The 13,472-nt window shown below is 36.5% G+C and overlaps 1 protein-coding gene across 19 annotated transcripts in view; it reads right to left on the reverse strand.

The window, feature by feature from the left end:
• Positions 1-282: 282 nt before the first annotated feature.
• The window catches only part of SRSF11 (serine and arginine rich splicing factor 11), a 46,275-nt gene continuing 33,085 nt past the window's right edge, over positions 283-13,472 (reverse strand). For 3 of the 19 annotated variants that reach the window (XM_077954261.1, XM_077954278.1, XM_077954253.1), the window contains 7 exons: positions 12,831-12,912; positions 11,454-11,575; positions 7,567-7,698; positions 5,505-5,594; positions 2,275-2,391; positions 1,810-1,948; positions 283-1,705 (listed from right to left, as the gene is read on the reverse strand). In XM_077954261.1, the coding sequence (XP_077810387.1) occupies positions 1,812-1,948; positions 2,275-2,391; positions 5,505-5,594; positions 7,567-7,698; positions 11,454-11,575; positions 12,831-12,912 (680 nt within the window). In that variant the 3' untranslated portion in view covers positions 283-1,705; positions 1,810-1,811. The remainder of the gene's footprint in view (positions 1,706-1,809; positions 1,949-2,274; positions 2,392-5,504; positions 5,595-7,566; positions 7,699-11,453; positions 11,576-12,830; positions 12,913-13,472) is intronic. The other 16 variants (XM_001098069.4, XM_077954244.1, XM_077954230.1 and 13 more) reach the window with 7 other exon arrangements.

Genomic DNA, 13,472 nt, shown 5'->3' on the forward strand with positions numbered 1-13,472 from the left:
TAAATTTGCTAAATATAGGTGGGATTTGTTTATACTAAAGTTCATTGCTTTATCCAACCCCATTCTCACACAAAAAATAAGCAGTAAAAGATACTAAGCTAAGAAAAGGACTGTTTTGGATAGAAATTAAATCATTTTTGACAATTTTGATGGCAATTATCACTACAGTGATAGACTTCCTCTTTTTACTATACTGAAACATGTGGACAGAAAGGGAAATAATTTGTAAAATGAATGAGGTAAATGTCATACATTCAATAGTGTAAATAAATACAAATACGGTTTTACAGGAACATGAACATAAGTTTAAGGGTTTTATTATCAAAGTCTTGTAAAACAATTTCAGAAACTGTACATCAACATGGCACAGACTGTAGCCTACTTTTGTTTCTACTGCACAAAAGTGAAGCCTGACACTTCTGTAACTAAGAAAACAGTTGCCTAACTACTTTGCATATATAACATGAAATCACCGTGTGCATAAGATTACTACTGCAGTAACACAAATTTATTGGTTTTATACAACTTGAGATCAAATAAAGGTACATTATCAAGTAGATTTGTCTTATTTTAAAAGCATATGAAGGTCAACTTAAAATGCACTACCCCTTTTTTCCAACACAGAGCTTAAAACAAATTAATCAAAGAGTGGAAAATTAAAAATAAAGGCAAGAGATAAGTTTTTTTTTTTTTTTTCCCTTTAAGATGGACTCAGGATAGGTAGATAGCTTTCACTGATGTAGATGTGGAATAAATTATTACTTCAGGAAAAAAATTCCCAAACATTGTATGAAAAAGTATACAACTCTACTTCAAAATATGCTATTTACTCACTGCCAAAGACAGTTTTATTTGAAATCTTGTTTCTGTATTTAAACCCTAATTAGCCACCAAAAAAGGTTAGTGCATAATAACCTTTCAAAGTTAAATAAAAGCCACAAAAATTTTGCCACAAGGCTTAAAGGATTATCTATTTCAAATGCTCATTTCCAGATGTAACTATAAGAATGTTAATTTCTCATGTCAACAAACAAGACCATAAGCAGATCCATCATGTTGGAGGATTTTAATGACATTTAGGATATTCTTGCCACAATAACATGCAATCAGTGCATTTCCTACATGGCCCTATTACGGTAATGAATCAAATTATAGAAATACTATAAGTGAACTTACTTAATAAAGGAGATCATACGACATAAACAATCCATGCCTGCTGTATGTAGATGCATGCAGCTTTTCATTTTTGTTATGAAGCAGCACCAGAATAGTAAAACTGCTTGGTTACTCAATCAGATTTCACCATGACAAGAATTGGTTACCTCGTACCATTTTCTAAAAGCTTTTTTGATGTAAATAACTAATATCAGTAACAGGAGCTTTATAACCATTTATAACTCAGAGCTGTATACATCTAGGTTTGAGATGAACAAATACAGCATTAAGAAATCACACAAAGGAATGACACTGATGCAGGTATACAGTTGGATTCCCACAGAGGCAATATTCAGTCACTCATATCCATGTCTTCTTCATGATGATCATCCCCATTCACTTTGGATTCTCTTAGTGAATCACCAGTTCCCTTTTCCACAGAACATTCCTTTGTTTTAGGGGAACCTGTTTCTATTGGTTTCTTCTCTTCCTTTTTCTCTTTCTCACTGTCATACCCCTGTTCTTCTTCATCATAATCCCGTGTAACCTGCTTTGCCAAGGAGAATAATACAAGTAAACTTCTCCAAAGAAAAATAACTTCTGAAAGTACCAACATCAACCCAAATATAAAAATAAATCAATTTGTAAACATACTTTTACATCTTTATCACTCTCTGATTTTCTTTCCCGGTCCTTTTCCTTATCTTTACTCTTCTTCTTCTTGCTTGTTGATCGTTCTCTTTCATCCCTACTTCTTTCTTTGTCTTTATCTTTCTTCTTCTCCTTTTTATGTCTAGAATGACAGTAAAACGTGCAGCAACAGGTTTAACTTGTTTAGATAAGCCTGACCCAACTTCACAGGATGTAAGTAGTACAGCAAAGATCCAACTTCAAAATCTTGGACCATCAAAGTACACAAGTAACATAGGCTACAAAACTAACTTGGTTACAGGACTAAAGTGTTCAATCCTTCATGGTGTTTAAGTCACAAGTCAGAAAGAGAATACATTAAAATATTCTTAGGAACTGTAACTGCTGAAAAGAAAAACTACAGGACAGTTTTAAAAGGAAAAACCTCTGAAAAATACAAAAATATTTTTAAATGATTAACATTCTTACCTCCTAGGGGATGGTGAGCGAGACAATTTTCTTTTAGGAGACCGAGGCTTTTTAGGAGATCTTGTTCCACTCCTGCTCCTTCGTCGTCGTCTCTCTCTAGAACCACAAATGTGTAAACTAGGTTTTAAAATACAGTGTGATCTTAAAAATGCAGACACATCATAGATGGTTCTAACAATGAAAGATGCGGCCGGGTGTAGTGGCTCACGCCTGTAATCCCAGCACTTTGGCAGGCTGAGGTGAGGGGACTGCTTGAGCCCAGGAGTTCCAGACTAGCCTGGGCAACATGGTGAAACTGTCTCTATAAAAAATACAAAAAAATTAGCCAGGTGTGGTGGTGCATGCCTGAAGTCCCAGCTACTCAGGAGGCAGAGGTAGCAAGATCACTTGAGCCTGGGGAGGTTGAAGCTGGAGTGACTTGTGATAGGGCCACTGCACTCCAGCCTGGGCAAGAGAGAGAGAGACCCTGTCTCAAAAAACAAAAAACAAACAAACAAAAAAAACCGATAAATGAAAGATTGTTTCACAATACTGGTATGAGCTAAACAATTAAATGAGTAATATAAACATCTGCAAACCATGTACCTTTCCCTTTACTACCCTCAAGAAAACTCCTAATTCCTAGCAATTCTTTTAACTGCTGACAAAATGTTAGAAATAGTAAGCTTAAGAAAAAACTGATTTAACAAAACTAATGTGAGAGGGGTGACGTGTGAAGTAAACTATTACTGAAGAAGTTAGTTTTTGGTTCAAACATTCAGTGTTCAAAGTAAGTACAGAATAATTCAATAATGTGATACAGAAGGTAGTTACTAATAAAATATCCCCATATTCACCTTTAAATCATTAGATGAAATTCAGAGAACTAGTTAGAGCAAAGGTAGAAACCCTATACTCTAGCAAAATTGCCCCCCCCAGTACCCCAACAACCCTGCTTTCACCAATTACTTTGAAGATATACAACCTTCCCCTCCTTTTTACTGTGACTTAAAAAAAAATTCTGTTCTTGATTCTCAAAAGTTATTAGACTTAAAAAAACCCTGTACTTAGTTGTCTAGTTTCCAAATGAAGCTTTTTTTCTACTTATATAGCCCTCTGTGATCCCTGTCCTGGAAACAATACACATAACTTGAGTATTCACTTATCAAACATTGTCACGACTGTGTACCTTATACTTTTTGCTACTGTCTTGTGTAACTGAAACTCCAAATTCTCTAGATGGAAGAAATATTTTGTATTACATTTCCGTGTCCCTCAATAGACTGTAGCACGACTACAAACACAGTGGGTATTTAATAACTCACAGAAGATGCCTTAATTTAGAGCGACCCAATAATACAGCATGAGAAGGTACTTACATTATATAAAGCAACAGGTTTAAAAAACAAAAAACAAAAAACGCCTCAACAGTTTTTAAGGTAAGAAAATACATGTAGTACTTCCCATCTTTTCTATCTGTCACCTACCCCTCAGGCCTGATGTAGCATTTCCTTCTGTATTTATATTTGGTTTCGTTTTCATCCTTAAAAATTTAGTTTTTAAGAAAATTTTCATCACCCCAAAAACTTCTTAACCTTTAGCTATCACTCCAATCCTCCCTATCTCCCCAGCAATCAGTAATCTACTTGGTATCTTTATGGATTTGCCTATTCTGGGCATTTCATATAAAAGGAATCACGCAATACATGGCCTTTTATGGATGTTTCCAAGTTTCATCCATACTGTAGCCTTTTATGGATGTTTCCAAGTTTCATCCATACTGTAGCATGTATCAATCTTATTTATTGCTGAAAAATACTCAGCTATATAGATATACCATTTTGTTTATCCATTTGTTAATGATATTTGAGTTAACTTTTTGGCTATTACGAATAATGTCACAAACATTCACGTAAAAGTTTCTGTGTGAACATGTTTTCGTTTTTCCCCAAGAGTACAACTGGAGGATCAAAAACCTCTTATGTTTAACATTTTTAGGAAATGCCAGACTGCTTTCTAAAACACCTGTATCAGTCTATATTCATACTAGCAATGCACAGGGTTCCAATTTCCCCACATCCTAATCAACACTTACTGTCATCTGTCAGGCTCGGCTATCACCTGTCTTTAACCATCCTGGTGACTGTGACGTATCTCACTGTGGTCTGGTTTGCATTTCCTTGGTGACTAATAATGTTGAACAGATTTTATGTACTTACTAGATATTTGCATATCTCCCTTGGAGAAATGGCTACAGATTCTTTGCCATTTTTAAATTGGGTTGCCTTTCTATTGCTGAGTTGTATAAAGGGTTCTTTATATATTCTATATTAAGTTCCTTATCAGATATATAATTTGCAAGTATTTTCTATCTAGCACTTTAGGTTTTTACTTTCTTGATAGTATCCTTTGGAATACAAATGTTTTAAATTTTGGTGAATTCCAAAAATTTGTCTTTTCTTCTGTTTCTTATGCTTTTGAAGTCATATCTAGGAAACCACCAAGCTCATGGTCTCAAAGATTCACTTCTGTTTCCTTCTGAAGGTTTTACAGTTTTGGCTCTTACATTTAGGTCTTTTATACATTTCAGTTAAATTTTTTATATGGCATGAACCTCCTAGTGAATTTAAGTAATGTTGATGAATAAAACAGGCACTGCAGCAAAACATGTGAATGAGATCTGAAAAATGGAATGAAGTCTAGCCCTTATTAATATCATACAAATCCCAAATTAAGGATGAAAATGTGCTTTTCGTGCAGTTTGTGCAATTGAAAGTCTGCAACATTTCAGTTTTCACTGACAGCTTAAAGATAGAATTAGTCTAAGAATGACACAAACCAGAATCTGCATTACTTTCCCATTAATTCAACAATCATTAAAAGGGATAGAAAAATTATCAAGTACTAACATGCAGATGATAAATATAGCTAACTACAATAAACTTTCTTAATGGAACAATTTAGTATGATTTAGCCATTAAAACATAAAACTATAAAGAGAAAAACTCACCTCTGTTGAATTCCATGTTACTTCAAATATACTCTAGACCACAAAATATTAAGTAAAAAGAAAAATAAACTACATTATTCTTCACAAATTGCCTTTGAAAAACTTCAATTACGGCAAAATGTAACTTTTTTCAACACTGAAAATACTTATGTTCTGGAAAAGACTTCATATTCACAGCATACTGATACTGTTAGAAGCAAAGTTAAAAAATAATTGCCAAGAATTCACAATGCCACCTTACCTGCTTGCACTTCTAGAACGTCTGGCTGTGCTGTAACTTTTTGGTGGTGTTTTAGAACGTTTCTTTTCTTTGTCTTCTTTCTTTTTGTCTCTAACAAACGAACACAATTGATCAATGCATTAGAAGACTCAGCTGATGCCAATTTATATAGCACTACATACACAAGAATATAATCAGATCTAATCCCATTCTTAAAAGCATAAATGTTATTCTGACAGAAACTGTTTTAAAAATAATACTTCACATGGCATATCTGAAGTACAGTAACTTCTTTTAAAATCCTATCTTCCTAGGTTTTCTCCTGAGTAGACTAAAGTAGACGATGGGTGAGAAAATAACTAGGATGTTGGCTTGAAATGTCTGGTAAACACCAGTAAGTTAACTGTCTCTAGTCTCCTCAAGACTCCTTTTTCTCTCAGCTTATTACCACTTCCCCAACCCACCTCTCCTATCAGTCCAAAACCCATAGAGCACTACCAAAATCATTCATCAACATCATGAATATTCTTCCAAGACACATATCCCCTGTCAACCTCTATCATGGATCAAACAAGCTTTTATCTTTTTCTGCTGCTATGTATTATGAACTATTCAGGGCTTATTAGAAAAATATCATTAACAGATTGTGACTATAGCCATAACTCAATTTTATTTTTTTACAGATTCCTATAAATTTTTACTCCTCACAATATTTTTTCCCCAAGATCATCATTCTCCCCAAGATGCTGAGCAAAGAGTAGATAAATGATATATATTTGTTGAATGAGAAGTCTCATAACCCCCCTCTTTATTCTCTAATTTTAGGAATCAAAGTATCTCTCTCTTACTGTTCTAAGCTAATGTTTCCACTCTATATTCTCTATTTCATTTTTTTCCCCTTCTTTGGTCATCCTCGGTTCCCTCTTCATTCAGTCTTTATCATTGTTCCCTCTTCATTGAAATCTTTATCATCTAACTCCTGGATTACTCGAACAGTCCCCTAGTAGGTTCCAGTCATGCTTCCCATAAACTGATTCTGTACTCTGTCATGAATCTTTTAAAGTACAAACCTGAAAATATTAATTCCCTGTTCACCATTTTCAACCCATTCCAGTTGCCTCCTGGATCAACGGCATAGTGTGAACAACAAAGCCTTCCATGATCTGTCTCATTATATTTTCCTGACCTCGTTTTCTAGTCCTACTACACCAAAATACTGTTATTTCAAGAAACACCCTTCTCGACCTGAAAGCATGCCCCACGTTGAAATCTAGTCAAATCTTTCAGAATTTAATACTCGAGTCATTCTCAAACTTCTTCCAACATCAGCAAGTAGCAATCATCATTTAACAGTTCCTCTCTTGTAACTAAATCCATCACTCCTCTCCTAGCAATCAGAAAGTCCTTCAAGAAATGTTTAATTCCATTGTATAACTGTTCTATTGACCTTGTTTGATTCACTCTGTAGCACATAAGGGTTTAGCAAAGATAGTAAAGCTACCCCCACTCTTGTTCTCATCAGTTGAGTTTTATGCTTCCCAAGAGTAAGTTATGTTGTGTCCCCAGCTATATACTTAATGACATGATTTAACTAAATATATAAATGAACAAAATAATGCCAAATACAGTTGCTTCTAGAAAATTAAGATATTTTAGCAAGAGATAAAAAGCAGTTGCTAAAAAAACTAAGTGCTGTGAAACTGTATGCCTCACAACTATAAATGATTGGGGGCATACTAATTTAAAAGTGCTTGGCTCTACACAAAAAGACTGGTTTTTGAATGTATTTTTAGATGGAAACAAAACGTTAAGGTGTTTCTTATGAAAGAAGGTAGCAGGACAGCTAACAATTCCTACTACTAAGAAATTTTACTTAGGCCCTCAGCTATAAGCTGAAGTTTCAGTTTATAATGAAGCACCAGAAAAACAAATGTCAGCCTCCTAAACTCAAATATTGACAGTTTCTTCCCCTGTCTAGCCCTATTTCCTTGCCCCCCACCCCAACCACCTCTTTTGTTACTAAGTAGCACAGTAGTGGCGATATTGGGAACCCTAAAATTTGCTTTCTCACCCAATGCTATACCTTGTTTTTGATGTGCTCCTTGACCTTCTACCTCTCTCTCTGGAATGAGATCTTCTCCGTCTTGGGCTTTTGGATCGTCGCCGACTCCTAGACTTAGAATGTGACCGCCGTCTCGATCTGCTTCTTGACCGCCTAATAATGTAAAAGGAAGCCAATACATGCGTATAAATGTAAAAAGACTATAAATTTTGTGCTTAGTATCAGACAAAAGATTCAGACATATGGACTAAACAATTAAATGGGGGATAATTCCCTTCCAGTTGCTATTATTTAGCCCATAGAACAAACACCTTCAACACCTTAGGAATTAGTAATACCTTTTAACACTTGGAATTCCTCACCTTTTAATGATTTGCTCAACTTGTCAGATAGGTCCTTCTATGCCCACTGTACTTACAACTCCAAGGTTGAAACTACTACTAGATCATGAAGGAGAATAAAAATATGACTTATTTGCATCATCTTATACAATTATATAGCATTTTAGCATGTATTTCTTATTTGATTCCTCACTACTGCAGCTTAAACCTTATCATAAATCAAATACTTATATCATACTATATATAAACTATAAATTGGTCTCATTAGTCCATAAATGCCACTATTATTCCTATTTTATAAAGAGAAACCACTTACTGTGTTGCCATCTCCTATTTCAAATTTTTCTCTTAAACAAATTCCACTCCTTTAATCCACAATTTAAGAAACTCCAGGCAATGCAGACATTTTATAAATATATACAATTTGTATAAACTGCCTCTTTTACTCTCTTTTTTCCCTGACATATCTGTTTCTCTACTCCCCACACCGAGCCCCCATCCACTGTGTCCTGACCTGGCTCTTCCAGGACGTAAGAAGCACATTTAACCTTCAGATACTGTCATCCCCCCTACTGCATTAAAATACTCATTCTCCCCCTTTTTTTTTTAAGCGATGGGATTTTGCCATGTTGCCCAGGATGGTCTCGAACTCCTGGGCTCAAGCCACTAGCCCACCTTGGCCTCGCAGAGTTGGGATTCTAGGCATTAACCGCCACACCCAGCCCATTCTCTTCTATTTTAAAAATTAAGTTGCAGTCCTTTGCTTAGTCTTGATCACTTTTACTGACCATTCAACTTCTTTCTGTGCAACATTTCAAATATAGTCTAATTTTTCTGCCTACTTTTCAAGGTATGAGAGTATGGACATCTTAAAGACTTGTGTTAAACTCTCATTTATAAGCCAGGTAACTTAAGAGTATTATCTAACCTCTCTGACCTGGTTACTTCAGCAGTCAACACCTCCATCACCAAATAGCAGTCAACATCTCCATCACCAAATGGTGGCAAAGATAGAGTTTAGCTCAGTGCCTTAGTGTAGGCACACACCAGTGACCCTTGAATAACATGAGCTTTAACATGCATGGGTCCACTTACACACTTTTTTTTTTTTTTTGCCACAACCAAATGTGGGTTAAAAACAGTATTCTAAGGATGAGGAACCCATGTATAGTAAGGACTGACTTTTCCTATAAGTGGATTCCAGAGGACTTGAGTGTGCATGCATTCTGGTATAGGTGGATTTGTAACCAATCCCCTGCATATACGGAGGGACTGTACATTAAATATTGATGTCCTTCTTTCCTCTTACTGATGTGCTAATATAGCTTCTGTTGCCATAATTCCATAAAACAACTGCCTCAAAACCCATAGTAATGCCTCAATAAACTATTTGAGTTATTGAACTCAACTTTAATATTTTATTTTCAGCCACATTTGGAACTATTTACTAAACAATTCCTTGCAATAACATCTCCACATCCTAAGATGTTTTTATGTACTTAACTACCCTTCCATAGGCTCCACAAAGACATGGGAAGTAAGTCTTTTCATGACTGTATTCTTGAGCAACTATCACACTGCCTAATTTAAATAAAAGGCATCAATAATATACTTTGAATGAAACAGAGGCATATAAAATATCAGAATCATAACCTTAAGAGATTAAAGAGTTGTTTTTCAAGGGGAATGTACTACAGAGTCACTTTTCTACACTTACTAGTTCATATGAGCTTTTAACAGCCAGCCAAAGAGATTAGTGTAAAATATATTTAATAAAGTCAAAAAGCTTGTGAAAGTCACGATCATTTAACACACTAAGATGTGATGGTTAAGATATTACAACTGAGCTGGACTCATTGGCTTCTATCTGTCACCCCAGCACTTTGGGAGGCCGAGGTGGGCGAACAGCTCGAGCTCAGGAGTTTGAGACCAGCCTGGGCAACATGGCAAAACCCTGTCTCTTAACAACAACAAAAAAGGCGCAAAAATTAGCCAGGTGTGGTGGTGCATGCTTGTAGTCCCAGCTACTAAGGAGACTGAGGTGGGAGGATGGTTTGAGCTGGGGGGTGGGGGGGGTGTGTGTGTGTGTGTGTGTGTGTGTGTGTGCGTGCATGTGTGGTGGGGGTTCCCACAACTCACAACAATGATCTCTGTTACGATGTATCACGAGTATCTGAATTCAGGGATATATTTCACTTCTACTTTTCACTGGTCATAGTAAAGTAATTAATATTAAAATGAGAGTCCCAGTAATATTTAATATAAAGAAAAAGACATAGGTTCTTTCTTTTTTCTTTTTTAAGATGGAGTCTTGCTGTCACCACGCTGGAGTGCAGTGGCACAATCTTGGCTCACTGCAATCCCCGCCTTCCGGGTTCAAACGATTCTCCTGCCTCAGCCTCCCAAGCAGCTGGGATTACAGGTGCGCACGCCACCACTCCCAGTCAATTTTTGAATTTTTAGTAGAGATGGGGTTTCGCTATGTTGGCCAGGCTGGTCTCAATCTCCTGACCTCATGATCCACCCACCTCAGCCTCCCCAAGTGCTGAGATTACAGGCGTGAGCCACTGCACCCGGCCCAGGCTCTCCTTTTTAATAAGAGTTCGGTAAAGGGAAAGGAAACACATATCAATCGTAGTAATCATATTATGAAGTACACCCTGTTGCAGAGGTTAAACTAAACTATGAGAGCACTGTCATGGAAGATTAAGACTGCAAAGATTGTAACTTGAAGAAAGAAAAAGGAGCTCCTCAAGGTGGAAATGGAAGATGTGGGAAAACATTAGGCAGAAAGGATCATGAGCAAAAACATGAAGACATAAAGAAAATGATATGTTGAGGCAATTAGTCCTGTAACTTTTGGAGTGGAAATGACACGTGTAAAAAGTAAACCAGACAGAACACTAAAGAACCCTGAAAGCCATTCTAAGGTTTTATCTATCACCTTATCAAGGCAATAAGGAGCTTCTCAGTATCTGTGACATGATCTATATTTGGGTTTCTGAAAGATATCTCTGAGAATGAGACAGACTAGGATAAGGTGGGTGACAGGGAATAAACATAGCATACAGGATAGATAATTCCTGTAATACTCCAAGAAATGACTTAAAATAAGAAAATGATATTAGAAGATAATAAAAACAGAGTGAAAAGGCCATCTCTGAGACAGAACAAATATGACTTTTTAGATATTTTATGATGTAAGTGCTTTTAATAGAGATGTGACAAAGTCTAGGATTCAAGTCACACTGCTCTTTAAAAAATCCTGACAATAACTAGGAGAAATGATTTTATCTAATCCTTGGTAAAAACTAAGGGGTAACAGACACTAAGAAAAGGCAGACAACTGACAGAACTAGGTTCCAGAACAGACGAACCCAGGAGTGAAGGTTTAAGAGTCAAATGGTGACTGGCTGGGCATGGTGGCTCATGCCTGTAATCCCAGCACTTTGGGAGGCCAAGGCGGGCGGATCACTTGAAGTTGGGGGTTTGAGATGAGCCTGACCAACATGGAAAAACCCCGTCTCTACTAAAAATACAAAATTAGCTGGGCGTGGTGACACACACCTGTAATCCCAGCTACTTGGGAGGCTGAGGCAGGAGAATCGCTTGAACCCATAGGCGGAGGTTGTGGTGAGCCGAGATTGTGCCATTGCACTCCAGGCTGGGCAACAAGAGTGAGACTCCATCTCCAAAAAAAAAAAAAAAGTCAAGTGGTGGAGGGGTATGTAAAGTGAAGCTGAAACTAGCTGAAGAAACTGACCACAATTGGAATGTTCTAGTTCTGAATGTCAACCCTAAAAGGTTCTGACTAGAACCAGAATGCAATTAGGCCAATTAGGATTGAGTTTGGAAACTAAGAAAATCGAAGAATGGCCGAAATAGTTGGTGAATAACCTAGAGCAATGGCTTTCATGTTGTCATTTGCGCAAGTGTGGATGCTCTAAGACCCTTTTATGGGGTGCATAAAGTCAAAACTATTTTCAAAATAATAATAAATTACTGCCTTTTCCACTGTGTTGACGTTTGCAACAATGTCACAAAGGCCATAGTGGGTAGAAATACTGAACTCTTCAACACAAATCAAGGTAGGGGCTACTGAACTGCCCTAGGAGTCACTATCTTCTTTACTGGCACTTCTGTATGCACTTGTAGTAAAAGAAAAAAATAACGCCACTTTTATAAAGATGTCTTTGATGAAGCAGTAGAAGTTAATTTATCTCCTTAGAGTACTATTAACATAGTAGCAAAATTAAATCTAGTCTCGAGTAAATATTCTGTGTGATGAAATGGAAAGTACGCATAAATCACTTCTGATGCTTACGAAGTATAATGGCTATATTAAAGAAGACACCTGTGTGAGTTATGAGCTGAACTAACTGCTTTTTCATTATCACCTTTGAGAATCTACAAAATGATTACTCAGACTTGTGTATTTGGCAGACAATTTTTTGAAAAATAAATGAAGTCTATTATATAAGGAAAACAGATGAGTTTGTTACAAATAATAAAAATCTGAGAAAATTAAATTTTGGAAAATGACTCCATTGTTATGAGCATGCCAGATTCCTAGTACTTGCATTTTACTGATGAGATCTAAGGTGATATTACCAGATGTCATTTTTTGATACTAGGTAACAAATACAAGTCAGTAATTTGGAAACTTGTATAATTCAATGAATCAATTATTTTTCATTTTGTTGCTCAAGTTCCAATGCTTTCCTACCACCTCTGAATTTTTTGGGGTTTTAAAGTATAAATCATCTATTTCGTCTGTACCTTTTCTTACTTTATACATGTGTGAACAGACATTCACACACTCTAACAGCAGAGGTTACTAAAACACTTTAACTAGAGGCTAACAGATTAATAGCAAATTGAAAAAGATGTGACATATGTAAGCTATCTTTGTCTAAGGTATAACTAACTAAAAAGCAACCTAACCTGTGTCTAGAAGATGAGGGAGTCCTCCTCCTCCTAGAACGTGATCTTGATCTTGAATGCCTTCTTTTTTCTTCTTTCTTATCTATATTTAAAAGAAAAGGAACTCGCATTTAGAAGTCATTAAATAGGGGCCAGACGCAGTGGCTCATCCCTGTAATCACAGCACTTTGAGAGGCTGAAGTGGGAGCAGCACTTCAGTCCATGAGTTCAAGACCAACCTGGGCGATATAGTGAGGCCTCATCTCTACAAAAAATACAAAAATTAGCTGGGCATGGTGGTGTGTGCCTGTGATCCCAGCTACCTGGGGAGGCTGAGCTGGGAGGATTGCTCGAGCCTGGAGATGCAGGGTGCAGTGAGCTGTGATTGCACCACTGCACTCCAGCCTCGGCAACAGAGACTCTAAAAATCATATCAAATAGGAAGATTAATCCCTTTCAGAAGTTATTCTAATAATTTTTCACCTTAGTTTTCAGTTTTTACATACAACCCTTGAATGTTACAAGCAACCATTTTACAACTATGATTTTGACGCTTACTGAAATACTACAAATTATAAATCATCCAAGCTTTTGGTAGATCCAAATTAGACTTCTAGTTCTCAGCTAGCTAAAGGTTCCTTTGACTATTTTACTTGCCAGACT

The sequence above is a fragment of the Macaca mulatta genome, chromosome 1, assembly GCF_049350105.2.
Source record: "Macaca mulatta isolate MMU2019108-1 chromosome 1, T2T-MMU8v2.0, whole genome shotgun sequence".
NCBI classification, from domain to species: Eukaryota; Metazoa; Chordata; class Mammalia; order Primates; family Cercopithecidae; genus Macaca; species Macaca mulatta.